A 25,829-nucleotide genomic window follows, 5' to 3' on the forward strand; every position below is an offset into this window, starting at 1 on the left:
TGTGAAGGATCTGATATGAAATGAACAAAAATGTACAGATCCTACCACCTCATTGCTCAAAACCATATAAACACTTTCAAAATTTTCCTTCATCTATTAATATGTCCCTAGAGCGGACAGCCCACGCAGACCTGGGGGCATTCACATGTCAGAATTATTCCATAAAGATTTGGGAACACATATTTTTGGCAGAAAGAATGTGCAGGGAAAGACTGTTGTGAAACAGTTCAGAGTGATGCATTTAGTCAGGATCCCCTTGCAATGACAAAATGTTAGTGTCATACTTTATAACATTCTTGGGAGCCTTTAAAAGACACAGGCCATCATGAACTTTTGTTTTGTTTTGTTTTCGGTACGCGGGCCTCTCACTGTTGTGGCCTCTCCCGTTGTGGAGCACAGGCTCCGGACGCGCAGGCTCAGTGGCCATGGCTCACGGGCCCAGCCGCTCCGCGGCATGTGGGGTCCTCCTGGACCGGGGCACGAACCCGTGTCCCCTGCATCGGCAGGCAGACTCTCAACCACTGCACCACCAGGGAAGCCCTGAACTTCTTTTTAATATTTATTTATTTGGATGCGCCAGGTCTTAGTTGCGGCATGCAGGATCTTTAGTTGCTGCATATGGGATCTAGTTCCCTGACCAGGGATCGAACCCAGGCCCCCTGCATTGGGAGTGCGGAGTCTTAGCCACTGGACCACCAGGGAAGTCCCCATTGTGAACTTTAAAACAAGTGGAATAGTTTTTTTGGCAACAGATGGCAAATATCCTATAGTGGGAGAAGTAAAAATACAGAGAAGTTCCAAAATTGCCTCATACCACTCTACCTTAAAGTATACTCTCATAATAAAATTATAAGAGCAATATAGAAATTTGCTTGGCCGCACACTTCATTTATATTTCCTTTTTAAGTATTAAAGTACAGCAATATAGCATAAAGTAAAAGGGGAATTAGGGTCAGAAAGACTAGAGTTTCAAATTCTGACTCTCAGCTACTAGTTTTGTTACCTTAGGCAAGTCATAATTGCTCTGAATCTCAATGTCTTTGTTACTAAAATGGGTATAATAATCTCCATATCTCAAGGCTGGTCCTAGTACTGAAAGGGATAATATATTTAATAGCTTAGTACAATGCTGTGCAAATAGTAGGTAGTCAATAAGTGTGAGCTTCCTCCCAGTTTTCCCAGAAGATATGGCAAAACCTTTCTTTCTCTGTTAGTTTGCTATGAGCCAAAACAAGTGGCTAAGGAGTAAAATTTTAGAAAGCAAGAGCATCTAATCCTAATATTACCCAATCTTTCCATTAATTATGCAGTTATATAAACTTAAATATTTAATAAACATTATTGGATTTATTGGTATTATTCAGGTACCTGAATAGGTTCTCTCTTGAAAGTCCTCTTTTTATTTTATCTTTAACTGATTTAGCAAAAATATGTCATTAATCCTTTTATTCAGATCATAACATAGTATGATCTTTTGGGAATATTAAGCCCCTATTGATCCCAGGTGAAAACCATAGTTTCAGTGTTTGCTGACAGGTCTGAGAAAAATAGTGACATGGAAAGAGAAAGTGCGAGGTTAGAGATTTTGTCTTTCAAGGCTGATGGTATGATAATTCTCCTGTGGTGAAGCCACCTGTTGATGTCTCACTGCCTAGAGACCAAAGTTCCCTAATTCATGCCTCCCTCGCAGTGCCATACTCCATCCAGCCCTCATGAACTCTAAAGGGAGAGCAAGCCTTCTGAAATCGCAGGGGTTGGCAGCAGAGAAGCAGCCCTTGGAAGGCATTAGAGCCAGGTTCTTAACATGGAATTGTGGGCTTTTTCAGGGGGTTCTGGAACCTACAGTCCCTGGATGTAAAGTGGTGTCGAAGTGTATTTCGTGCCTTCTTCCCAGGAGGTTGCTCAACTACCACTTCCCTCTAGAGGTCTTCTCCAACCATCCCATCCTGCCAGAGGTCTCGCCCACAAAATCTCTAATCACCTTTGTGTATTTACTGCGGAGCCGCATCGCAATCTGCCATTGCCTTGTTTGCTTAAATCCGTCTACCCTACTAGAAGATGAGCTTCCCAAAGCGCAGGACCCGGTCTTTCTCCAGGGCCTTGAACCTGGTGGATCTCGAGAGATACTTCCGGAATGAAGGACAGGTCCGTGTCCATCAGATATTTAACGGACTCTATATTCTTCCCCCCTCGCCCCCAGCATTCTTCTACGGAAATCATTTCAAAATCATTCATTTTGGAAATAAGGCTTTCAGCATTTCGACCACACCCACCCACCTTCGTTCCTACCGTTAGAACTGCCACCCGGGCCCACTCACCCAAGCCCACTAGGCCGGACAGTTTGGAGGTAACCAGGGCAGGGGCTGCCTCGAACGGGCACGCGCATCAATTCACATTCCCGGACCCGGTCCTGGGTCGGAGGGGTTGGGTGGGCCCCGCGGGCCCGGAGGAGCCACCTCGGGAGGCCACCCGGGCCTCCACCTTACCCGCGGTCCGAAACTTCTTCCCCACAGGCGGTGCGCAGCCGGTGGCTGGGGGAAAAGCCCGTCCCGCAGCGCGCGCTACCGCGACCACAACTGCTTCCGGGTGAGCGGGTCGTAGACACTGTGGCCCCGCCCCTCCTCCGCCTCCGCCGCCCGCCGCTCGGGCTGCGGCTCCTCCTGGGGGCCGGTTCCCGCTGTCTCAGCCGCGGCGCCTAGGGACATCGGCGTGACTGACCGACCGGCTGCCGCGCCGGGAGCCGCCGCATCCAGCCCGGCCCGCCTGGCCGGGGACCCAGGACTCAGTCCGTCCCCCGCGCCCCTCGCCCTTCGCCCCGGCGAGCTCCCGGCCGGCGAGCTGCGCTCCGGCCCTTCCCGGGCGGCGTCGCAGCCATAGCCCGCGCCCGGAGACAGGTAAGGGCCGCTCCTCCCGCCGGCCTGGAGGGGAGCGGGGAGCGGGGCCACCTTCCCGGCCTCTGCAGCCTGGCGAGGTCCGCGCCGCCGCGGACTCCTGCTAGGGGCCGGGCCCCCAGGCGGACCCCGGGGTCGAGGTTGCCCCCTGCCTGCGGCGTCCTCGGGCTTCACGCCGGGTCTCGAACGCGCAGCCTCGGTCCGCGAGCAGGGACGGCGTTACTCCCATTGTGGGAGAAATGAACTCGGGCCGCTGTCTCTCCGCTTCGAGTGCTCAGGGCTCCTTCTCCTGCACCCCGGACGCGGCACTCCCTCGGTTCTGTACCCGTCCGGCCACCCCGGGGAAGGGTGTCAGGCCGGTGGAGGGCGTAGCGCTTTTGTGGGATTTTTTTTCTTCCTCCTTGACCCGAGCTGAAGCGCGGGCATAACAGGCGCTTGTTAGGAGTGTCAGGGTTAATGCTTGACTAATGCGAGGTGTTATTCACACCCAGATTGTTAAGCTATATAGCTCCAGCCAGGCCTGCTTCTCGTGCTCGTGGATATCCCGCAGGAAGCCGGAGGACCTAAGGAAACCCGTGTCTTTTTCTGTCTTCGAGGGGACGGAAAAGTGCAAGTGTTTGCTCTACTTTTTCCACCGTGGGAGTTACAAATATAAGGCTGCGGAGACCTGGCCAGGGAAATGTTGCATCCTAAACTGTAACTCTTTGTAGCGTATTTTCTTTGAGTTTCCACTTAATGACTCAGCATTTCTGCCCTAAAAAGAAAAGCTGCAGCGTAGGTTCATTGATTAAAAGATAATATGTAAGGATAACAGTGCCCGTTACTTTTTTATGGCATCACAATGGGAAGAGAATGTGGATACAGTAATGGAACCACAGAGATGGAGAGCAGGGTGTGGATGGATCAGTTCTTAATTAGTGTTTAAAATAACATTGTTTCAAGGTAAAATGTTTATTTGGGGGATGCTTCTGTATGAAGAGGTGCAATTGTTGGAAAAGGCAAAGTGTTGCAGGTAAGGGTTAGTTGGCAGGGACTTGGCGTTTGCTGTGGTTTGAAGGTCTTGCAGAATTAACCGTTTAACAAACATCATGCTCTGTTTAACACATGTAGAGATGATGACCCAGTATTATACTCATGTAGAATAAGAATTTCGGAAAGTGTGATTCATTTAGGAAGTTAGGTCACTCGCTTTGTGAATCATTGATATGCATATTAAACTTGGAATAGAGGAAAGCTAGAGGTTTGTTACTGCCTGTTTAATTAGATGCCCTTGCTCATAGGAAGTGTTGTATTGATGCTTTGTTAGGTTTGTTGCTGCATATTTATTGTCGTGAAGTATGGTAAGGAAATAAAAAGTGAACTTTTGCAGAAGCTTTGGATTTAGAATAGTTTGTTAGTTCCTAAGTGGATTGTTGTGATTTTACCCACTTTCTTTTTTTTGCCAAATGTGGGAAGATAAATAAAGGAAGGTAAGCGTCTAGAAACAAAATAAATATCGGTGAAAAGGAGAGCTACATCTTTAAGGCAGGAAAAACTTCACTGAAAGAACCTGCGGTACACAGAAGAGTCTTGAGTGAAAGGCCTTACCCATTTGGGGGAATCTGCCCTTAAAGATGTGCAATGAGACTATACTGAGCTCATATTTAAGTTCTGATGGAGAAGAAAGTGTGTATTGAAGTGGTGATTCATTATTGGAATGAATTCATTTTAAACTAGAAATAACTTTTTATTGCAGAAATGTAATTTGATCATTTTGGCTTTTAACGTGTTACTAAGCAAAATGACTTTGAATCACAGCGTTCTTGATACTCTTAGCCTTCTTTTCTTTTTCATTTTGGAAGTCAGCTTATTTTACCTTGATTTTGATTTATAAGGAACTTTAGTTAGTTATCAGTTGTAAAGTAATGGTAAGTTTACCCTGTTGGTCTTGCTTACTAAATTCCTTTAATTCTTTGACTAAATTTCCGCATCTTATTTCCTTGGATATCCATTCTTATATTCAGAGCGTTCCCTAATGTTGCTTTTGATTTGTGTCCAGCTAATAGTGACTTAAGAGTTTCAGTTTCCAGTGAACAACTATTCCCTTTTGGAAAATCCCTTGTGGAAACCGCCTGAACTGACAGTCCTGATAGGTAGATATGCAAGAGAAGCCTTCTTAGGTCAGGATTTAAGCATCTCCACAATGAAGGAAAAAAGTGATACGGGGAATATATTTGGCAAAGTAGAGTCTTTTTCTCTCAAAACAAAACCAAAAACTGATCTTTACTAGAAATGAGAGAGAGGGAGCAGTTTCTTGCAAAACTGTTTGTGTATTGTTTACCCTGCTCCTAGTTGGAAGAGGAACAGAATTGATGATAATATATATATTTTAAAAAACTCCCTATAGCGTGTTGGGAATGTCGATGAGGATCATTTTAGAGGAAATACAGTTCTTCTGTCCTCAGCATAGAAGCACTTTCCATTGCACCTACATAGAGACCATTTCATAGCCTTTTCCTTTTAGGTGGTTGCTTTCTCTCTGGAGAATCTGAACGGAGAGATGGTCCTTTAACAGGAAAACTGTACCACCTTATCCAGTTTGCAAATAAAGACTTTATGACCATCATTCAAAACTCAACTTTTAAAACTTCAGAAGGAAGGAATTGAGCAAAATTTACCCTGTGAGTAAAATAACTTTGGCTTTTTCTCCATTCTTTCCTTTAAGGTAATAGATAGGATACCATTAGTAATGATTTTTTGTGTGTTGCACATTGTGCTTTCACTTTAAAAACTTTTTGGCCTACAATAAATTAATCCACACTTAAAAGGAATCAAACACTGGGCTAAAAACTGGGTTTATTATATGCTAATACTTTTTCATTTATTCTATTATATCTTTATTTTGGTTGGGGAATGGAGAGAGAATTCTGTTTCTTGTAGAAGCTCTGAGATTTGCTCCATATGTATGCTTCTGTTTTGGTCTAGTGGTGGGGAGAGCAGTAGATAAGAATACAGGGGGTTAAGAAGAGGGAAGGGACTTCCTTGGTGGTGCAGTGGTTAAGAATCTGCCTGCCAGTGCAGGGGACATGGGTTCGATCCCTGGTCCTGGAAGATCCCACATGCTGCAGAGCAAATAAGCCCATGTGCAAACCCAATGAAGCCATAAATTAATTAATTAATTAATTAATTTTTTTAAAAAAAAAGAAGAGGGAAGAAATGGCATCCATAGAAGGGGAGTGCTCACTTCATGGGTTCAGTAGATGTTTGTGGGACTTTTTAAAATTGCTAAACATTTAAAAAGAAAATGCTATATGGTGAAAAGGAAGTTTTCTTTCCACAATAAACTTCTAACCTTCTTCCCCCACCCCCTACGCTGACTACATAATCCAAGCAACCACTCTTAATGGTTTCCTGTGTATCTCTCTCCAAATTTTCTCTTGCATATATAATCACCTATGTTTAGGAGGAATGTCCTATACTTTTCATTCTTACCTTTGATATGTCTTAGAGATCGTTGTATATTAGCACATATGTCCATCTAATTTTTAAAAAGAATGGATGTCCTGCCTAGTGTAGATGAACCATAGCTTGTTCATTTTCCATAACTTAATTTAACATTCCCTATTGACAGACATTTAGGTTGTTTTTAGCTTTCCACTAACACTGCTGTAAGGAACAACTCATATGTAAATCTTTGCTCTAGTGCATAAGTGTGTATATGGAATTTACTTCTGAAAGTGTGAATGTAAGTTTGGGAATTAAATTGTGAAATTTTAAAAATTTATTTCAAGCTTATATTGGGATTTATTTTATAATAGAAGTTACCTTTTTCTTAACCTTGTAGGAGAAAAGAGTGCTTAATTGCTTTGTATTCTTTATCCTCACAATTTAAAAATATACTGTAAATGTATTTTATAAGGTAATTTTCAACATTTTAGAGTGACAGCTGGGTAATTTTATTTATACAGGTAAAGATAAAAGTACTGTACCTTGAAGACTGTGCTATTACAGACGAACTACTTCATTTATATTTGGTAATACTAGTTAAATGAGTGCCTTTTGTAGCAGCTTGATTGTTTTAGGATTTGATGACCAATATCAATTAAAAACATTGTATATAGTTTTATTTCTTGCCCTGCAGAAGTCTGCTGCCATATTATTAGTCACATGGGAAATAAATGGCCTACCTTCTCTCTTCCTTTATCTTCCATAGCCTAGTCTATTCCTAATAAAATAAACCTCTTTGGGGTTTGAGATCCAAAATCCTTTTGCAAACCAAAGTGCTATTGATGGATTAATTTCTCAAGGCAAAAGGTAGGTACAGATTTAGTCTTTATTCTTCAAAGTGTTTGTGAACAGAATAAGGGAGGTTTACATTTTTAATTTCAATGTTATACAGCTCACTCATGACCGGGAGGAGGTTCAGGAATCTTTGCCCTTTTAAAATGAGAGAGACTAGTGGAAAAAAAAAGTGCTGAGGGACTAACATATGAGGATGAAGTTGGAATTTATGAGTGGCAGTTTCCCTGGCTGGTGCCCAGGGTCTATTCTGAGGCCTTGTCAAAGCTCGTCTGACAGAACCCACCACATAACCACAATCTATCCTGGCCCCACTGCAAGTCAGGAAGGCCTGCGGTTTAGGAAAAGTGGCAACAACAGAAGAGGGAGCTTATAAAGGACATTTGCCTTCAGAAGATTAAGGCTAAGTTTTGGGGTGAAAATGTGCTTAGCATGCGTATCCTAGGATCCAGTTTTTTTTGGTCTTCCCTTTTTAGGGAATGAGCATGATTAAGGAGAACTAACGAGGCCAGCATTTTAGAAAAATGTGCACAAAGAGGAGCACAGGATTGTACCAGTATTGATGTCATGTCTGGTTCTGAGAGTGTTTGGCGGGGATCAGTCAAATGTTTTACAACAGGGGAAAGACATTACTGTTACCCACACAGGGAGGTCATGCCCCGAGTTGAAATGGTAGTCCAATTCAGAGACCTTCACACTTGTCCCTGGGATCAAAAGGACACTGGGAATGATGGGCTGTTTTACAGGATTATTTTGAGTTTATACAGAGAAATCAGCTTCTTCCCAAATTCTCATTCTCTTCTTCCCATAGAACTGTACAGTAGCATGTGTAATATCAGGAAGTTATCTCTTTAAACTCTTGCTTATTACCAGATGCTGTGTCCCAGCATAGCTGCCTTTCTGTACCAGGTGCTTTCTCATGAAAACCTTGGTCTTTCTGTACTAAGTGAATAAAGTACTTGGGTTTGAAGTTCTTTAACTGATCTCACTTCTTAGGCTAGAAAGCAGTTAAAGAGCTTAGTGTGTCAGTCTTTTGATCAAGGTTCATGTCACCGTATTTATCCGCAGCCTTGGATTAGAGTGGAGGTTGTTTGAAGAATTTGGCATACAGACTTCATTTATAGATGCAAAGCCCGCAGTTAGTTTCCTTTCTTTTGCCTTAGGTTAGGTTGGCACTCCAGGAAACTGAGTTTTTCTTGCCCTCAGAAATTTGGATTGTTAGCATTTGATGATGATGATGTATTTAGTATTCAGTGTGAGGAGAAAAAATAATAGGAATCTTTTTCTCTCTTCTCTATTCCTATTATCGGGTTTATTCCTATTATCTTGTTATATCCCTTCCCTGTTTCGGCCTTCCCCTCCTCCTCCTAAAAGAGTGGGATTAGAACAGAGCAGAGGGGAGAGAGCGGAAAAGAGGTTGGGAAAACCTTGGAGTGCAGCGGCTTATCAGAGTGTTTTTATTTTCTCAGAAGTAGATTATTACTTTAAAATCATAGTCATCTTTTTCCAGTGCTTTCAATTTGAACCCTCTATATCTTAGTTTTCTTTCATTATGAACACCAAAATTTTAACTACTTTTGATACAAAATGTCTTTACTGCTTTAGGAAACAAATTTAACTTTTAAGTTGCTTATTCTGATCACTTTGTTATTCTTTCTACATCTCCCACTTTGCTCAATAGAAACATTTTAACAGCTAGGAGCAGTTTTTTGGCTGTCTGATTTCTGCCTTAAGTAGAGTATGCTGTGTGCAGAGGATTAGGATGTTAAAATGTTTATTTCTCTGTTAAATGGTTTAATCATTTATGATAACAAACAATATAATTATTGTATTTATTGTAATATTTATTGTATAATTACAATATAATTAGTAAGGATACATGTTGTTTCTATTAAAAAAAAAGAGAGAAGTATTCCAGTTAAGTGATGCATAGATTATAGGACTAAAAATGGGGGGGAAAATTCATTGTAGGTTTAGATTAGATATTTTTCCCCTATCATGGTTATCACTATGTCTAAGTAGATAGTCAAGGAAATAAGAGGGTTGCTGTCCTCCTGTCTTACTACACTCATCTTTTGCTCTCTATCCAAAGTGGTTTTTTAGTTGTGGTAAAATACACATAACATAAAATTTACCATTTTCAGCATTTTAAAGTATACAATTCATTGGCATTAAGTACATTCACATTGTTGTGCAGCCATCACCAACATCCATCCCCAGAAATTTTTCATCCTCCCAAGTGAAAACTCTGTGCTCATTAAACAATAATCCTCATTCCCCCCAGCCTCTGGTAACCACTATTCTACCTTCTGTCCCTATGAATTTGACTACTGTAGGTACCTCATATAAGTGGACTCATGTAGTATTTGTCTTTTAAAAACTAGTTTATTTCCCTTAGCATAATGTCCTCAAGCTTCATCCATGTTGTAGCATGTATGAAAATTTCACTCCTTTTTGAAGCTGAATAATATTTCATCATATAGATATAGATATATAGCATATTTTGTTTATCCATTCACCTGTTAATGGACATTTGGGTTGCTTCCACCTTTTGACTATTGTGAATAATGCTGCTACGAACACAAGTGTATATCTGTTTGAGTCCATCCTTTCATTTCTTTTGGGTATATATCCATAAATGGAATTGCTGGATCATATAGTAATTCTGTGTTTAATGTTTTGAAGAATTGCCGTACCATTTTCCACAGCAGCTGCACCATTTTACAGTGTACAGGGTTGTAATATCTCTGCATCCTTGACACACTTAATTATTCTCTCTTTCTTTCTATCTTTCTTTCTTTTTAAAAATAATAGCCATTCTAATGGGTATGAGGTGCTGTCTCATTGTGTTTTGTTTTTTTTTTTTCTTTTTTTTTTTTTGCTGCATGCGGGCCTCTCACTGTTGTGGCCTCTTCCGTTGAGGAGCACAGGCTCCGGACGCGCAGGCTCAGCGGCCATGGCTCACGGGCCCAGCCGCTCCGTGGCATGTGGGATCTTCCCGGACCGGGGCACGAACCTGCATCCCCTGCATCGGCAGGCGGACTCTCAACCACTGCGCCACCAGGGAAGCCCTCTCATTGCGTTTTGACTTGCATTTCCCTAATGATTAGTGATATTGAGCATCTTTTCACATGCTTTTTGGCCATTTGTATATCTTCTTTGGAGAAATATCTATTCAAGTCCTTTGCCTATCTTTGAATGGGTTGTTTTTGTTGTTGTTGTTGAGTTTTAGGGGTTCTTTATATATTCCAGTTGTTAATCCCTTATCAGATATATGATTTGCAAATATTTTCTCCCATTCCATGGGTTGATTTTTTTTTTTACTCTGTTGATAGTGTACTTTGATGCACAAAAGTTTTAATTTTGAAATCCACTTCATCTAACTTTTCTCTTGTTGACTGTGCTTTTGGTGTCCTATCTAAGAAATTATTGCTATATCCGATGTCAGGAAGCTTTTTGTGTATGGACAGTTTAAGCTCTTACACTTATTTCTTTGACCTACTAAGGGTTAATTTTTGTACATGGCATACACTAAGGGTCCAACTTTATTCTTCTTCATATGGATATCCAGTTTTACCAGCACCATTTGTTGAAAAGACTGTCCATTCCCCATTGACTGATCTTGACACCTTGTTGAAAATCATTTGACCACATGTGCCGGGTTTATTTTAGTGCTATCTATTGTATTCTGTTGGTCTATATGTCTTTCTTTATGCCAATACCACACTGTTTTGGTTACTGTAGCTTTCTAGTAAGTTTTGAAATCAGGAAGTGTGATACCTTCAACTTTGTTCTTCTTTTTCAAGATTGTTTTGGCTATTCGGGGTCCCTTTAGATTCCACAGGAGTTTTAATGTTGGGATGGGTTTTTCTATTTTTGCAAAAACTGTCATTGGGATTTGATAGAGATTGCATTGAATCTGTAGATTTCTTTGGGTATTTGACATTTTAACAATATTAAGTTTTCCAATCCATGAACCTGAGGTGGCTTTCCATTTATTTATGAGTCCTATAATTTCTTTCAGCAACGTTTTGTAGATTTCAGTGAACATCTTTTGCCTTCTTGGTTAGGTTTATTCCTATTATTTTGTTCTTTTTTCTTATTGTAAATGGTATTGTTTTCTTAATTTCCTTTTTGGTTTGTTCATTGTTAGTGTATAGAAATGCAACTGGTTTTTTTTGTGTTGATTTTGTATCCTTACAACTTTGCTGAATTCATTCATCCACAGTTTTAAAAGCAGTTGTATTTGTTTTCTGTGTTGTATAACAAAATACACAAATTTAGCAACTTAAAACAACACTCATTTGTTATCCTACAGTTTCTCTGGGGCAGGAGCCTGAGTGAGGTTGAACTGAGTCCTCTGCTTAGGGTCTCGTGAGGCTGCAATCAGATGTTGGCTGGGCTGAATTCTCGCCTGAAAACTCAACTGGGGGAAAATTTGCTTCTAAGCTCACTTAGATTTTTGGCAGAATTAATTTTCTTGTGGTTTTATGACTGAGGCTTCTTGCTTACTAGAAGTTACTTCATCATCTAGAGGCTATCTTCAAGCTCCTAAAGGCTTTTCTCAGCTTTTTTAATTTTTTTTTTTTTCTGGGGAGGGGACTGCGTTGGATCTTCATTGCTGTGCGTGGGCTTTCTCTAGTTGTGGTGAGTGGGGGCTACTCTTTGTTGCGGTGCGCAGGCTTCTCATTGCGGTGGCTTCTCTTGTTGCGAAGCATGGGCTCTAGGCTCACGGGCTTCAGTAGTTGCAGCACATGGGCTCAGTGCAGACTCACATGGGCATGCAGGCTCAGTAGTTGTGGCATGAGGGCTCTAGAACGCAGGCTTAGTAGTTGTGGCGCACAGGCTTAGTTGCTCCATGGCATATGGGATCTTCCCAGACCAGGGATCGAACCCGTGTCCCCTGCATTGGCAGGCGGATTCTTAACCACTGTGCCACCAGGGAAATCCCAGCTGCTCTCAGCTTATAGGGGCAACCTGAAGTTCTTGATCCTCTGGTGTTTCCCAGTCTCACCACTTCATCAGACCATCAGGGAGAGCCCAGAGCAAGTCTGCAGGCTAGACAGTCTTATGTAATATGACATAATCATGGGAATGACATCTCATAACCTTTGTCATATTCTGTTGGTAGAAGCAAGTCATAAGTTCTGCCCACATTCTTGGGGAGGTGTTTACACAAAGATGTGAACAGCAAGAGTTGGGGGTCATGGTGGGGTGGCCACCTTAGTGTCTGTCTGCCATAGCTGGTTACAAAACAGCACATATTTTATAAACCCATTTTGTGTAAAAAACATATATGTGCACTTAAAATATCTTCAAATGGTGGAAAACTGTTGTTTTTTATTGTTGTTTTGTGGTATTTCTTCATTGTTTCCTCCTACTTCCTCTCCCTGCAACATTCCAGTTTTGGAATTTTAAATCTGTGTTTTCATTATAACTAAATATGTATTATTTACTACTTAAGCCAAGAATTATATCATGATTGTTTCCTTTCTTGTTTAACTTTCTTTTTTTCCCTGGGGGTTAAGGCCTTTTTTTTTTTTTAAGCTTAGTTTTCTATTCACCTTATTTTTCCCAAATGCTCCAACAGATTTTTCAAGTGTCTATTACTCTTTCTAATTTATTTTGAGCAAAATAGTTAGTGGTTTATTTGTGAAATACCTGTAGAGAAATAGAAAGCAAAAATACAGCTTCAGGAAGAATAATAAAATGAGCAGCTGCAGTCTTACTACCTAGGCCAAGAAATTGAACATTACAGTATCCTAGAAGTTTCCTGTAAATATCCTTAAATGTCACCTTTTCCCCCTCCAGGTAGTCATAATCCCATTTTACACGTTAATCACTCTTTTGGGACCATTCCCTGCCTAGCCCTGCAGTCCCATCCCTCCCTCCAAATATGTATTCCTAATCAATACATGGTTTAATTTTGAGAAACTGAATAGTTTGACCACCTTTCTGTGTCTGTTAGTCAAGTTAGGCTAACCTACTGTAACAAACAAACCCCCAAGTTTCAGTGGTTTAACATGTTAAAGCTTATTTCTCACTCACATCTCTGCTGTGAGTTGGGAAGCACTGGCAAAGGAGTAATTGGTTCCACAGAGTCACCCAGGGACTCGAGCCCCTTTCATCTAGTGACTGCCATTCCCTGGGGCTCAAAGACTTTCACAGTTTCACTGAGCTGTCTGCGTCTGGCTGGCAGATTTGAGGGCAGAGAGGGAGAGTGGTAGATTCCATGGGAAGTTTGATGGGCCTGAACTAATACATATGTCACTTTTGTCCACATTCCATTGGCCAGAATTCAGTCAAATGGCTGTACTTAATGCAAGGAAGGTTGTGAAATGTAGCATAGCTGTGGGCAGAAAAGGGAAGTGACCTTGGTGAACAATAGGCCAGTTTCTACCATAGTATGTATTCCTAAGGAGTATCTTTTTTTGGACAGTTTTGAAAACCTGAATGGCAAGTATAAACCTAGCTATGAACAGAAAGGTCCATATTGCCACTATTAAATGAAGGCTTACAGGAGAAGATAAGCTGAACAGAGTCTTCCTTGAGTCCTTTCTGTAAGTCCTTGGGAAAGTTGGCTTATGAGTCTTGGGAAACCATAAGACTCATCACAATCAGGGCACCTGGCAGAGGTGAAGTTTTTACAAGGTACTAAATATCTAGAAGAAATATGGTTGGGGAAGTACAGTGCTATTTCTAAGCAGTTCCTGCTCTAGCCGTTAAGAATAGGTAAAAGCAAAATGTGTCCGTGGTGTGAAATAAGGCCTCAGCCAATCTAGGCACCTGGGGATAGGACAGCGGGAACTTCATCAACATGGGGTCAAGACAAAGTAAATTCAGATACAAACCTGGGCCAGATCAGCTCATATTAAAAAGAAGTCTTAAAGGCTGTGGGAATTTGGGTGGTGACAGCCCTCTACTATGTCTCGTGAATCTCATTGCTTCAATCTGTAGCTTTCTTCCTGGGATGTCTCACCCTCGCTGGGTATCAATTCCCTTTGCCTTTTCTGTGTTGGATTTATTTCCTGTACGCTAAATTTCCTCCCTTTTGATTTTCTCTTTTATTAGAGATGTATCTTCTAGTAACTTATTAACAAAGGGTGTAAAAGAGGTAAATTTTTGAGAACTTGTGTGTCTGACGTGTTTTTAATAATCAAGTATGAGAATAGAACAGTGTGGCTGGGCATAGGTTGTCTGTAATTTTCTTTCAGGAATTTGAAGGCATCACTCTATTGTCTTCTTGTTGCCAGAATTACTTTTTGCTTCCAGAAGACTGAAAATTCTAATTGTTAATCCTTTATATGTGACCTGGTTTTTCCACCCCTGGAAGCTTGTAAAATCATCCTTGCCCCCATGTTTGAAATTAACTATAATAATTCACTATGAAATACCTGTGGACTCAGGACTTGTGTTACACATTCTGTAGGCCCTTTGAATCTGGTGACTCATGTCCTGAATTTCTGGGAAGTTATTTTATTAATGATTTCTTTCTCTTTGTTTCTGTGTGTGTGTATGTGTTTCTGTGTGTGTGTGTCTGTGTGTGTGAGAGAGAGTGTGTGTGTGTGTGTGTGAGAGAGAGAGTGTGTGTGTGTGTGTGTGTGTGTGTGTGTTGGGGGGATGGGGGTAGTGGGTGAACAGGTATGGGAGGGTCAGTTTCTCTTTATTTTTATAAAAAGGGGCCACCAACTGTTGGTATTGAGTCTTTTCTGAGCAGAAGTGATGTGTCTAGAGTGGACCTCATTGCGTGTGTCTTTAGATTGGAGTAGCACTTGGATTACCTACTGTCACAGCTGTGCTGTCAGCTCTGCTCTCTAATCATTCCCTCATGAACATTGTACTTATATCGCATTGTATCTTGTTGACTTCTTCCTTTTATGAGCCTAATCAGTATCTTGCCTACCATTTCAGGGCATTATTTTGTTTTTCTATGTAAGACAGGTTTAAGCTACACAAACCTGACCAACGCAGCTCAAGAGAGGGAAAATGCTGGCATCTTCCCTTTCTGCTATAAAAGTACCTCATGTCACCACTATTTTTTTTCCCTAGTGGGTGAGCTACATGGTGGAAGGAATCATACAGGTCTTCAGGGAAACCCAAAAATTTTCGAGAATTTTGCTCTGATAATAAAAACATGTGGACTTAAACATTGATGTTTTCCCCAAGACTTTAGAGGACATTAATGGTTGCTTCTTTGTTCTAACTTTGACCTGTTGATTTGAGTCAGAGTTTTAAATTTATTACATTTTTAAGGTTAATATAATGGTGTTCATTCTTTTTAAAATTAGCAATGTGTTTTTCATTTACTTAGAATTTGATTATGTCCATAAGTGTATTGGTTGATGTGAAATCTGTTAGAGAATTATGGTTTTACCAGAGATGACCAACATAAATTTTTATAGTCATACTTTGCAGTTGGTCTGAGAGGCTAAATGAATCTTTCCCCCTTAAAAGCTTATAAATATAGTGTCAAAGTTGGTTATCCTTACAAGTTTTCATACTATGAAATAGCCACAGAATTGTAGCTTTTAGCTTAAATCAGTTTTTGGTAAGGTGATTATCAACAGTATATAAAGCTTAAGAAAAAAGAAAATTCTTTTTTTTTCTTTTTTACATGATTGCCTTTGCCATTTATTATTCATATGTACAAAATTTTACATATTTTCAATCAAACTTTACATGCCATTTTGTCATCTTTCTGTACCTTATAGGCATGATATCAAACTTGTCCCTGTCTTTGCTTGCTTCCCGTGAGTTTTCTGATGCCACAGTTTATTGCATCATGTTGACTGGCCTTGACTTAAAGCTGTTGTCAGTTTGGGTCATTTTCAGCTTAGTGTTTTGTTTTACCGTAGATTAAAAAGAAATTCAAATGATTGTCTTTATTCATGTAATTTTTTTCTTTTGTTGTATTATGTTCTAAGTTTTATTTTTGTTACTATTAGAATAGAGTTATTATGAGTATCGTCAGTAGAATTCATTCCCAATCAGAAGGAGAACCTAAGTTCTAAGGCTAATTCTTTTTCCCCCTTTGGGATTTAATTCTGGTCCCTTCTATTTTATTATTAGTGGCAGAGGTTAGTTACATGCTTCTATCATATTCTGATTTTCATTCCTTTTCATGGAAGAAGTATTTCAGTAATAATTCCACATACCTCAGAAAGAAAACACACCCTTGTACAGTTCAGTAAGAGATGTTGCTACATATCTAGTTAATTGGAAATAGTGAAAAGTGCCTTCCCACAAAGTATGTAGGTCTGATGTTGGATTAGATTTGTGTTTGAAAATGTACAGTTTCCCACCCACCTACCCACCCACCTGTGGCTCAACTAAAATTAACTTTAGCCAGGGGATTTACTTCTGAGTTTTGCTTTGCCACCTCTTTTGCTATTTTGATTTCAGATCTTTTGTGGGGTTTTTTTTTTTTTTTTTTTTGGTGTCAGTTATACCTTATGTTTCTGAAGCATTTTACAGCTTATAGAAACGTTTATATCCATTTGATCTTTAAAACGACCCTTGTGATGTGAGAAGAAATTTAATAAGAGAAGTTCAAGACTTGTTCATTGAAAATCACAAAACATTGTAGAAAGAAATTAAAGAAGATCTAAATAAATGGCAAGATACCCCATGTTCATGGTTTGGAATCTTAATGTTGTTAAGATGGCAGTACTCCCCAAGTTGATCTATGATTCAATATAATCCCTATCAAAGTCCATGCTGCCCCACCCCCTTTTTTTTCCCTGCACCAGTTTTTGGTGCAGAAATAGTCATGCCCATCTTAAAATTTGTATGGAAAGATAAGGGACCCAGAATAGGCAATACAATCTTAAAGAAGGACAACAAAGTTGGAGGGCTCATTCTTCCTAATTTTAAAACTTACTGTAAAGCTACAATAATCCAGACAGTGTAATGCTGGCATAAAGATATACATATCAATCAATGGAATGGAATTGAGGGTCTAGAAATAAACCCTTACTTTTATGGTCAGTTGATTTTTAACAAGGGTGCCAAGACAATTCAATGAGAGAAAAAAATTGTCTTTTTAACAAATGGTACTTGGAAAAGTAGATATCCACATGCAAAAGAATGAAGTTGGATCCCTGCATCACAGCATATAAAAAGCTAACGCAGAATGGATCATATAAAACCTAAAACTGTAAAACTCTTAGAAGAAAACACAGGAGTAAATCTTTGTCACCTTGGGGTAGGCAGTGCTTTCTTAGCTATGCACCACCAAGGCCTTACAACAAAAGAAAAAAAAATTAGGTGACTTGACTTCCTCAAAGTAAAAACTTTTGTGCTTCAGAGAACACTATTAAGAAAGGATATGCAGAAATAGTATAAGTACATTCTCTGACCTCTTTACCATTTTAATTTTCCCACTGTAGTCTTTTGCCTACTTATAAGGCAGTGATTAGTATGTACATAGTACCTTGCAAATTCTCAGTAGATATTTGTTGAAAAGGGAAAAATTAAAGGTATATGATTTATTTTATTAAAATTTCCTAATTTTACAATCTCCATATTAATTACATTAAAAATCATATCCTTATTGCATGCTTTCATATTTCTCCCTCGTTTTTGGTTTTATCTTTGTTTTCATCACCTGAGCTTCTGTTAACCCTAGTACTTCTGCTGTTTTCTTGTTTTCTGCTTTATTTCACACTTTTAAGTGTGACCTATCTTCAACAGTATGTAATTTTCTCTCTCCCTTCCTTTCATTCTCTGAACATACGACCGTGTATTTCTGAGATACTTTAAAAGGCGTAGGGAAAGGAGGCCATGTGAGTGGTACTAGAACATGGTTTACTTCGTAGGGCAAACTGAGAATGCAGTTGTTGGTAAGAGACATCTTCCTAATTTAGGTTCTGCACAGTTGATGAAGTAGTATTATAAATCATGTTGAACATACAGCCCATTAGAGTTCATTTATTGAATAACATTGTTGGCAAGGAAGGAAGTGCATCACTGGCATGTCATCTTATGAAAAGAAGAATTGGAAAGATTGTCAGTTGTGCTGTGTATATGAGAATACTATGTATTCAAAATATGAAACTTTAAAAAACATTTTTGGTAATTCTTAGGACTTCTGAATGTGGAAGTAGGAGATATGATTATACGAGTTCGCTTCGACCCTTTACAGGCATTATATTTTATAAAAGATGAGTTTAAATTAACCATTATAGGTTTTGATACTTTCCTGAGATTTAGTTTGTGCTTAGCATCTACCTTTCCTTGTTCTGCCAGGCCGTCCAGTGTTGACTCATGTATTTTTTGCCTCATATATATATATATATTTTTTTACTTTGCCTCAAGTTCTAGACGGTTTTTTTTTTTGGTCGATTTTGTAGGTCCTGGTAATGATTTATTCATTTTGTGTAATGGTCTCATCTAGATATTTGCAGAATTGGTATTTTTAATTATAATCCCTACCTCCCTTTTCCTCCCTCCCTTCCTTCCTTTCTTTGTCCTTTTTTCCTTTCTCCCCACCCAACCCTTTGCCCTTCCCCCTCCTCCATTTTCTTCTTTCAGTCCAGGAATTCCTGTTCTCTCCTTTTCCTAATCTTTCTAAGGTATACATAGCTATTCGTATTCTTCTATCCTCTGGTTACCTCTGCCTTCCATTTTTGTTTCAAATCAAGATTTTTTAATTGCAATTCCCAGTTCCCAGGCCAATTGTTCATTTAGTCATCTACCTTTCTCACCGGTTACTTTTTTTTAATATAAATTTATTTATTTATTTGTTTTTACTTTTGGCTGTGTTGGGCTTTCGTTGCTGTGCGCAGGCTTTCTCCAGTTGCGGTGTGCGGGCGTCTCATTGCGATGGCTTCTCTTGTTGTGGAGCACGGGCTCCAGGCGCGCGGGCTTCAGTAGTTGCAGCATGCAGGCTCAGTTGTTGTGGCTCACGGGCTCTCTAGAGTGCAGGCTCAGTAGTTGTGGCACACGGGCTTAGTTGCTCTGTGGCATGTAGGATCTTCCTGGACCCAGGCTTGATTCCGTGTCCCCTGCATTGGCAGGCAGATTCATAACCACTGCACCACCAGGGAAGCTCTCACCGGTTACTTTTTTCCTAATACTTTATTATAGAAAATTTCAAACATACAAAGAAGTTAAGGGAACTCCCTTGCCGTCCAGTGGGTTAGGAATCTGCACTTTTACTGCAGGGGTCCAGGTTCGATCCTGGTCCGGGAACTAAGATCTTGCAAGCCTCACAGCATGGCCAAAAAAAAAAAAAAAAGGTTGACAGAGGTCTGTGAACACTCACGTACCTACCACCTAGATTCTACTATTAATATTTTATTATACTTTGTCACCTATATATTCCTTTATCCATTCTTCTATCTATCCATTATTCTATCTTTTTTTGTTTTTGTATGCATTTCAAAATAAGTAGCAGTTATAAGTACACTTCAACCCTAAATATTTCAACATGTGCATCATTGACTAGAGTTCAGTATTTGTTTAGAGGACTTTTTCTTTTGAGGTGGAATTTATATAGAATTTAATGACCTCTGTCTTTCCTTCTAAGTCAATTGTATTCTAATAAGAGGACTAACACTAACTAAGAGCATTATGAGGCCATACTAGCAAAACTTGTGTATTCATTTGGATTTTCCAGAAAAGACTATGAATACCACAGAGTACCTTAAAACTTTCTTCTTATTTTTGTTTTTATTATGTAAATGTGCTACAGTATAATGATTATAGTTAAAAGTGTTTTTATTTTTTCCATATTGTTCCATGCTTCACCAAGAATTCTTAGTATGGCCAATGATATCACATGATGCATGCTGGAATAAATAACTTGAGGATACTTTTATTTAGTTAAAAATATGAAATTTTAAAGAAAGGCTAGGATGGCCCTTTTGTCAGCTTCATAAGCTAAATATGTGAAAGAGCTAGTTAATTCAAGACCCTTTGAACATTTCTGGAGTGCTTTGTGGTCTTTTAAGTGCTTGCATTTATCTTAACTCATTTGAGCCTCACATTAGCCGTGTTAGGTAGTTGGGACAGTTGTTATTTCTGCTCTCTGGATGAAGAAAGCAAGGCATAGGCAGTGGGAAGGACAAAGCAGCAGTTGGTCATACAACCAATTGAACTCAGATCCTGTCACTTTAAATCTTGTCCAACGGCAACAGCTACAATCACACTAATTCTTTAGTTCAGGTGCTATTCTGGATCCTTGGATTTGCTTATGAATAACTAACAAATGTCTTATTGTACAAACTAGGGTCAACTGTAATACCAATGCTGACGCGAAGACTTATGCCAATATTTTGAATTCTCTATGATGAAATATTTAGATATAAGGCAACCGCAGCCATCAGGATCCAGACAGAACTATGTAAGTGTGCTATGTTTAGAGTATGGCACACTGATATTCTGTTCTCACGAGTGAACAATATCATGATTGAAATGCCACTTAATGTGGCAAAATGCCTATTTTTCAGAAATGTATTACATGAGAAGCTTATTGGAGAAGAGAAAGCCTAATTGATATACCTGTTTTAGAAGGTTTATATTCCACAACATCCTTTCTTTCCTTTAGGTAGACAAATACTTAATGACAAAACCATCTGGAGAAAATCAGCTTGATGTTGGGTAAAGGACTTAACAAAAACCAGTCAGTTTTGTTCTTGTCAGTGAATGTAAAGGTTTAGCTCTTGGTTTAGTTGATAGCACTAAGGAAAAGCTGGGAGAAATTAACATGGCTCCCGATGAAAAGTGTTCTTGAGAAAACCTCCTTGGAATAGAAACTTACTGAAAGTCCTTTAGAATCAGAAACCGGAACTGATTTATTCGAGGTCACCTTTGAGTCTGTACCTTTAATTTTGGTATTTTGTTGAAAAGTAGTTTTCTATCGACTGTGCCAGAAATCTTATTTCTTTTAAGGTTTCCTCCATCGCTGGTGTAGAATGTTCTGGAGTTGTTAGAAGATAGTTGCATAGGAGCTGAAAACCAGATTTTTCTGGTATTAGTAAGTGTGTCTGCTTACAGAATACAAATAATATAATTTTTTTCAAAAGCACTAGATTGTTTTTTGAAATAGGTAATGGTCGATCTGCCTCATGTGCAAATGAAAAAGGTGACAGGACCTGGCCAGTCATGCACGTAAACACCTGGGTACCCTTGTAGGTAGGACACGAAGGATAAGGAAGACAGGGAAGTTCCCATTTCCTGCTCATTAGCCTGTGCCTCTGTCCCTTTCACTGTTATCTTTCTCTCTGGGTGGGTTAGCCTGGAGCTTGTTGAAACAGTTTTGTTTTTTAGGCGTTTTTAAGAAAAGATAATTCTTTATATAAATCTGCGTGCTAGGAATATCCTGGCAGCTCTAAGGTCTAAGACAGTGTTGGTTGAGAAAGATGGAAATTGGATTACAGGGAAAGAGGAGAAAGAAATCCTACATTCAAAAGAGCACCACCAGCAGTGGCTTCAGATTGCATGTCTCAGCTGTGTAGTATATTGAGCCTAATTTGGGTGTGATCCACTTTGGGGCCAGTTTATTCTTTGATATGAATGTTTTTATTTTTAAATGCATCTCTTTTTTCCTTTTTCTTTAAAATGCTATTGAAATTTTAAAGAATCAAGAAGAAAAAAATGCGTCCATAATCTCGTCCTCGTAACAAAACTGCTATTAAGCTTTTGCTACACTTCCAGCCAAATCTTTCTTCTGTAATTATTTTTGTGTGTCTGGAATTAGAAAATGGCTGTTTTTGTGAAATGCCTGCTTCTGTGAAATGTCTTTTAGTGAGTCCTTGGAAAGTTGGCTGAAGGACAAATACTGGATGATATCACAGCACATCAGCTAAATTGTCACTCCAGTCTGAAAAGGAACTTTGTGTTGCATGCTGCATTTTTCTCAGTGGATGACTAATATTTGTAGAGCATTACTATTAAATAAGTGAAAGATTTTTAAAATGATGCTGACGATGAGGATGATGGGAGACTTCTGAAAAAACTCCTCTGTGCTTTCCAGAAATTGTCTTGATTTCTGGCTGGAAGTTATCCGCTGCTGCTTTCACATATACATTCTTTTTTTTCTTCCATTTCCACTTAAATGAATCCTTTTCTTGTATCAGATATATTTTCTATGGCAGAATAATAAACTGTCTTCAGTCTTCATTCTGATTGACAGATATACAAGTCAGCTATGTGGGAATAAAAATGGTGTCAGCTAAGATGGGAATGGCCTGAATTTTCATTGGAGAGAACTTTTTTGGAAGAATGAAGTGGTTCTGTTTTATTTTGCTTGAAACAAGTAAATTACAATACATTAAAGTCACTTGTACTTTTCATATAGTTCATACTATTAGGATAAACTTACTTGAGATTTTCTTTGTGACTCACTGTATAATGAAATTTCGCCAGTCTATTTTGATAAAACTAGGGAAAAAAATTAAGTTAATGGATATTTCACTAAATGAGAAGGAGGTCGTATAAATTGGGATGCATTCTCAGGAGTATTTTTTTTTTTTTTTTTTTTGCGGTACGCGGGCCTCTCACTGTTGTGGCCTCTCCCGTTGCGGAGCACAGGCTCTGGACGCGCAGGCTCAGCAGCCATGGCTCACGGGCCCAGCCACTCCGCAGCATGTGGGATCTTCCCAGACTGGGGCACAAACCCGTGTCCCCCGCATCGGCAGGCAGATTCTCAACCACTGTGCCACCAGGGAAGCCCCTCTCAGGAGTATTTTTAATTTCATATACCATGTGTTAGAAAGCTTAGATGGTCTTTATCATCCTTGTTATTTAATCCTGGCAGATGAATTTTTCTTCTCTCTTTTGTAAAAATACATCTATCTTATAATAATAACAATAAAAATAGACCCATAGATATATTCTTAGTTGTTGGCCTGTGTCATCACTGTTTTGTTCATCAGAGTATCTTTGGCACCTCCCATAGTACCTACCTGGCAATAGCAGGCACTCAGAATTTGTTGCATAGAGGGTGTTGGTTATTGCTAATTGCAGAGTAATAAACCTTCATTTGTTTTTTATTGTGTTTTTTTTTTGATGTGGTAATGGTTTAAGTGGAATTGTTTCTTGAATTACATGAAAAGCCAACTTACCCTTGTAGCTTTAAGGCTCTATATTAAAATTTCTTGAATATGTGCTCTCAAAGTTTTAGGCTGAATGACTTTTCTGAAATGTTTTTGACTTTCAAATGGAAATAGATTTTAGAAATAGCTGTAGTAACTTTAACCTGTTAAGTAGAATTACTGCTCTTTGCAGTTTTCTGAGGCTAATATGGTTATACATTCTGTGTTTAGCACGGTAAAAAGAGTTAGGAGGTTTAGTAATTGGTATAAATTTAAATATTCTAAAATTTATTGAAATAAATTGATAGTGGAGGACAAAGTGTTTGGTGACTAATTTCTTTAATTTATACATAAATATATAAATATTATTTTTCTTTGTTAAAAGTGTAAATGAGCATTAAAAGTGCATAAAGAGAAGCATCCTAAATTATTGTTTCTTTTTATTTCAAGGCTGAAAACAGTGAAGTCACTTTTCACAGTTAAAAGACTATTAAGAAGACAAGATGGGGACTCCTGGTTCTGGAAGGAAAAGGACACCTGTGAAAGACCGATTTTCTGCAGAAGATGAAGCTTTGAGTAGCATTGCCAGAGAGGTATGTCTGGAAGACCCCTCTCAACACTGAGTTGTACAGATGAGAATGCTATAAAAATTCTGGATGGAGGGTTGGAGATATATACAGACATTCATTCATTAAGCTAGTTTCAGAATGTTTACTATAAATAAGATGTTAAATATGCCCTCTAAAATACTGTATTAGAGTAAAATACAGTTACTGTCTCTTTACTTGAATATTTATTTAACTCATTTAAAATTAATTTTTCATTTTATTTTTGTGGATTAGTTGACTTCCAGGTATTTGTCCTGATGTTTTGAAATTTATAATTAATCTTCATTATTGAAACTTAAGGTAATTAGAATGTTGAAGATATGATAACTATATTACAAAAATGCTCATTGGGCTCTACAGTTAATATATTCCAGGAAGCACTGTATAAGTGTTAACAGAAATAATCCTTATTTGGTGTCTGCTCAGATTCAGTGTCTTAGCTGTTTTTTGAATAATTGCAGTGGAATTTTTATGTCTAACTTTTCGCTAGTAATAGAGCTTCTGGAGCATTTTTGTTTTGGTTTGTTGACAACTCAGAAAAAAGGAAAGGGGTGTCACCTATCGAATCTCTGGCAGCATTTCCTGTTGCATATTGAAAATTTAGATAACTCCCAGCTGTGATTTCTTAGTGAGGAACCAACTTTGTTTCAGCCTCTTATCTGCAGCTGCAGACCTGACCATATACTAACCTGGTACAAGAATTGCTTAGAGCATTTTAAAATTGTATTCTTTGGGTGAGAATTATTCCCTCATCACTTCCTCTTTGTTATTCTTAGTAAATAACTCATTTAGGACTAGTGCTGTTTCCTTTTGACATATTACACAGTCTTTTTTTGGATCCAGCTCACTGTTACGTTTTTCCTTTTATAAGCTACTCAGCTTTTGAATTAGAAGTCAAATTTTGTAGGAGGATATTTGAAGCAGAGGAAAGTTATCTAAAAACTGATGACAAAACTGTGATAATACTTCAACAAAATTACTTTTAAAAAATCTGAGATATTTTTAGATAAAAAGGTAAAAGATATTTTAAAATGAAGTAGTGGATGACACTTTACAATGGTCTTAAGTATTTACCCGAATGAAGTATTTTGGAAGCCACGTAGTTTTAGTTGAAAATTGAAACTACTCAAAATGTTTGCTTCCAAAATTGGAGGGATTTACATACCCAGATTTCTGTAAGGGGGGAAAATGCCAGTATGTTTTAGGCTCTTTCTGTACCGTCACTGGGTGCCTGAACTCTTTTTTTGGATGTGATGCTTCATTTACAAAACTGGGTAGCATTCTAGCATCCAACACTGGAGTGCTTACTATGTGACAAATACTATTTAAGCATTTTAAATGAATTAGTTTATTTACTCTCCACAAAATTGTGAAATGGGTTCTATTATATTCTCCATTTTACAGATGAAGAAATCATTGCATAGAAAAGATAAGTAACTTCCCTAAGGTCACACAGCTAAGAAATAGCTGAGCTTGGATTCAAAAACATAGTCTCACTGTGCTGGGCTGTTTTCAGTCTTCTCCATCTCCTCCATTAATATTTTGTTTTTCTGTAGCTTTTCATGATTTTAAAAGCACTTTCACATCTTGATTCTCACAATAACCTTATGAGTTAGGTAGGATAGGCATTGTTATTAGCCTTATTTACAGATGAGGAAACAGATGAAGCTGAGAGATTAATGTCTGGAAGGTATCAGAACTGGGACTCACATTCAGCTTTTAAAGCCATTGTTTATTTTTCTGTATCATACTACTTCCAGAAGAGCTGGACTTTTGGAGAGTTATAAGCGTGGCTTTGAATTCTGGCTGTACTAGTTGCTGGTTGAGTAATCTTGTTAAGTAACTACTCTGGACTTCATTTGCCTCATCTGTAAAATGGGAATACTATGGGCCTCCTGTATTATAGGGCTGCTGTGACAATTAAAGTAAATAGTGCATGTAAACTTTACCATAGTGTTAGGCTTCCAGTAGGCTATTTTGTTGCTTATTAATAAGTTGAAATAGAAAGTAAGAAT

General features: G+C 38.8%; 1 protein-coding gene across 7 annotated transcripts in view; it reads left to right on the top strand.

Annotated features, from left to right (window-relative positions):
- The first annotated feature begins 2,649 nt into the window (after positions 1-2,649).
- The window catches only part of LRRFIP2 (LRR binding FLII interacting protein 2), a 118,484-nt gene continuing 95,304 nt past the window's right edge, over positions 2,650-25,829 (top strand). For all 7 annotated transcript variants that reach the window (XM_069541139.1, XM_069541141.1, XM_069541140.1 and 4 more), the window contains exons 1-3: positions 2,650-2,894; positions 5,395-5,551; positions 23,657-23,799. In XM_069541139.1, coding sequence (XP_069397240.1) covers positions 23,710-23,799 — 90 coding nt within the window. In that variant the 5' untranslated portion in view covers positions 2,650-2,894; positions 5,395-5,551; positions 23,657-23,709. The remainder of the gene's footprint in view (positions 2,895-5,394; positions 5,552-23,656; positions 23,800-25,829) is intronic.

The sequence above is a fragment of the Delphinus delphis genome, chromosome 10 (genome assembly GCF_949987515.2).
Source record: "Delphinus delphis chromosome 10, mDelDel1.2, whole genome shotgun sequence".
In the NCBI taxonomy this organism is placed as follows: Eukaryota; Metazoa; Chordata; class Mammalia; order Artiodactyla; family Delphinidae; genus Delphinus; species Delphinus delphis.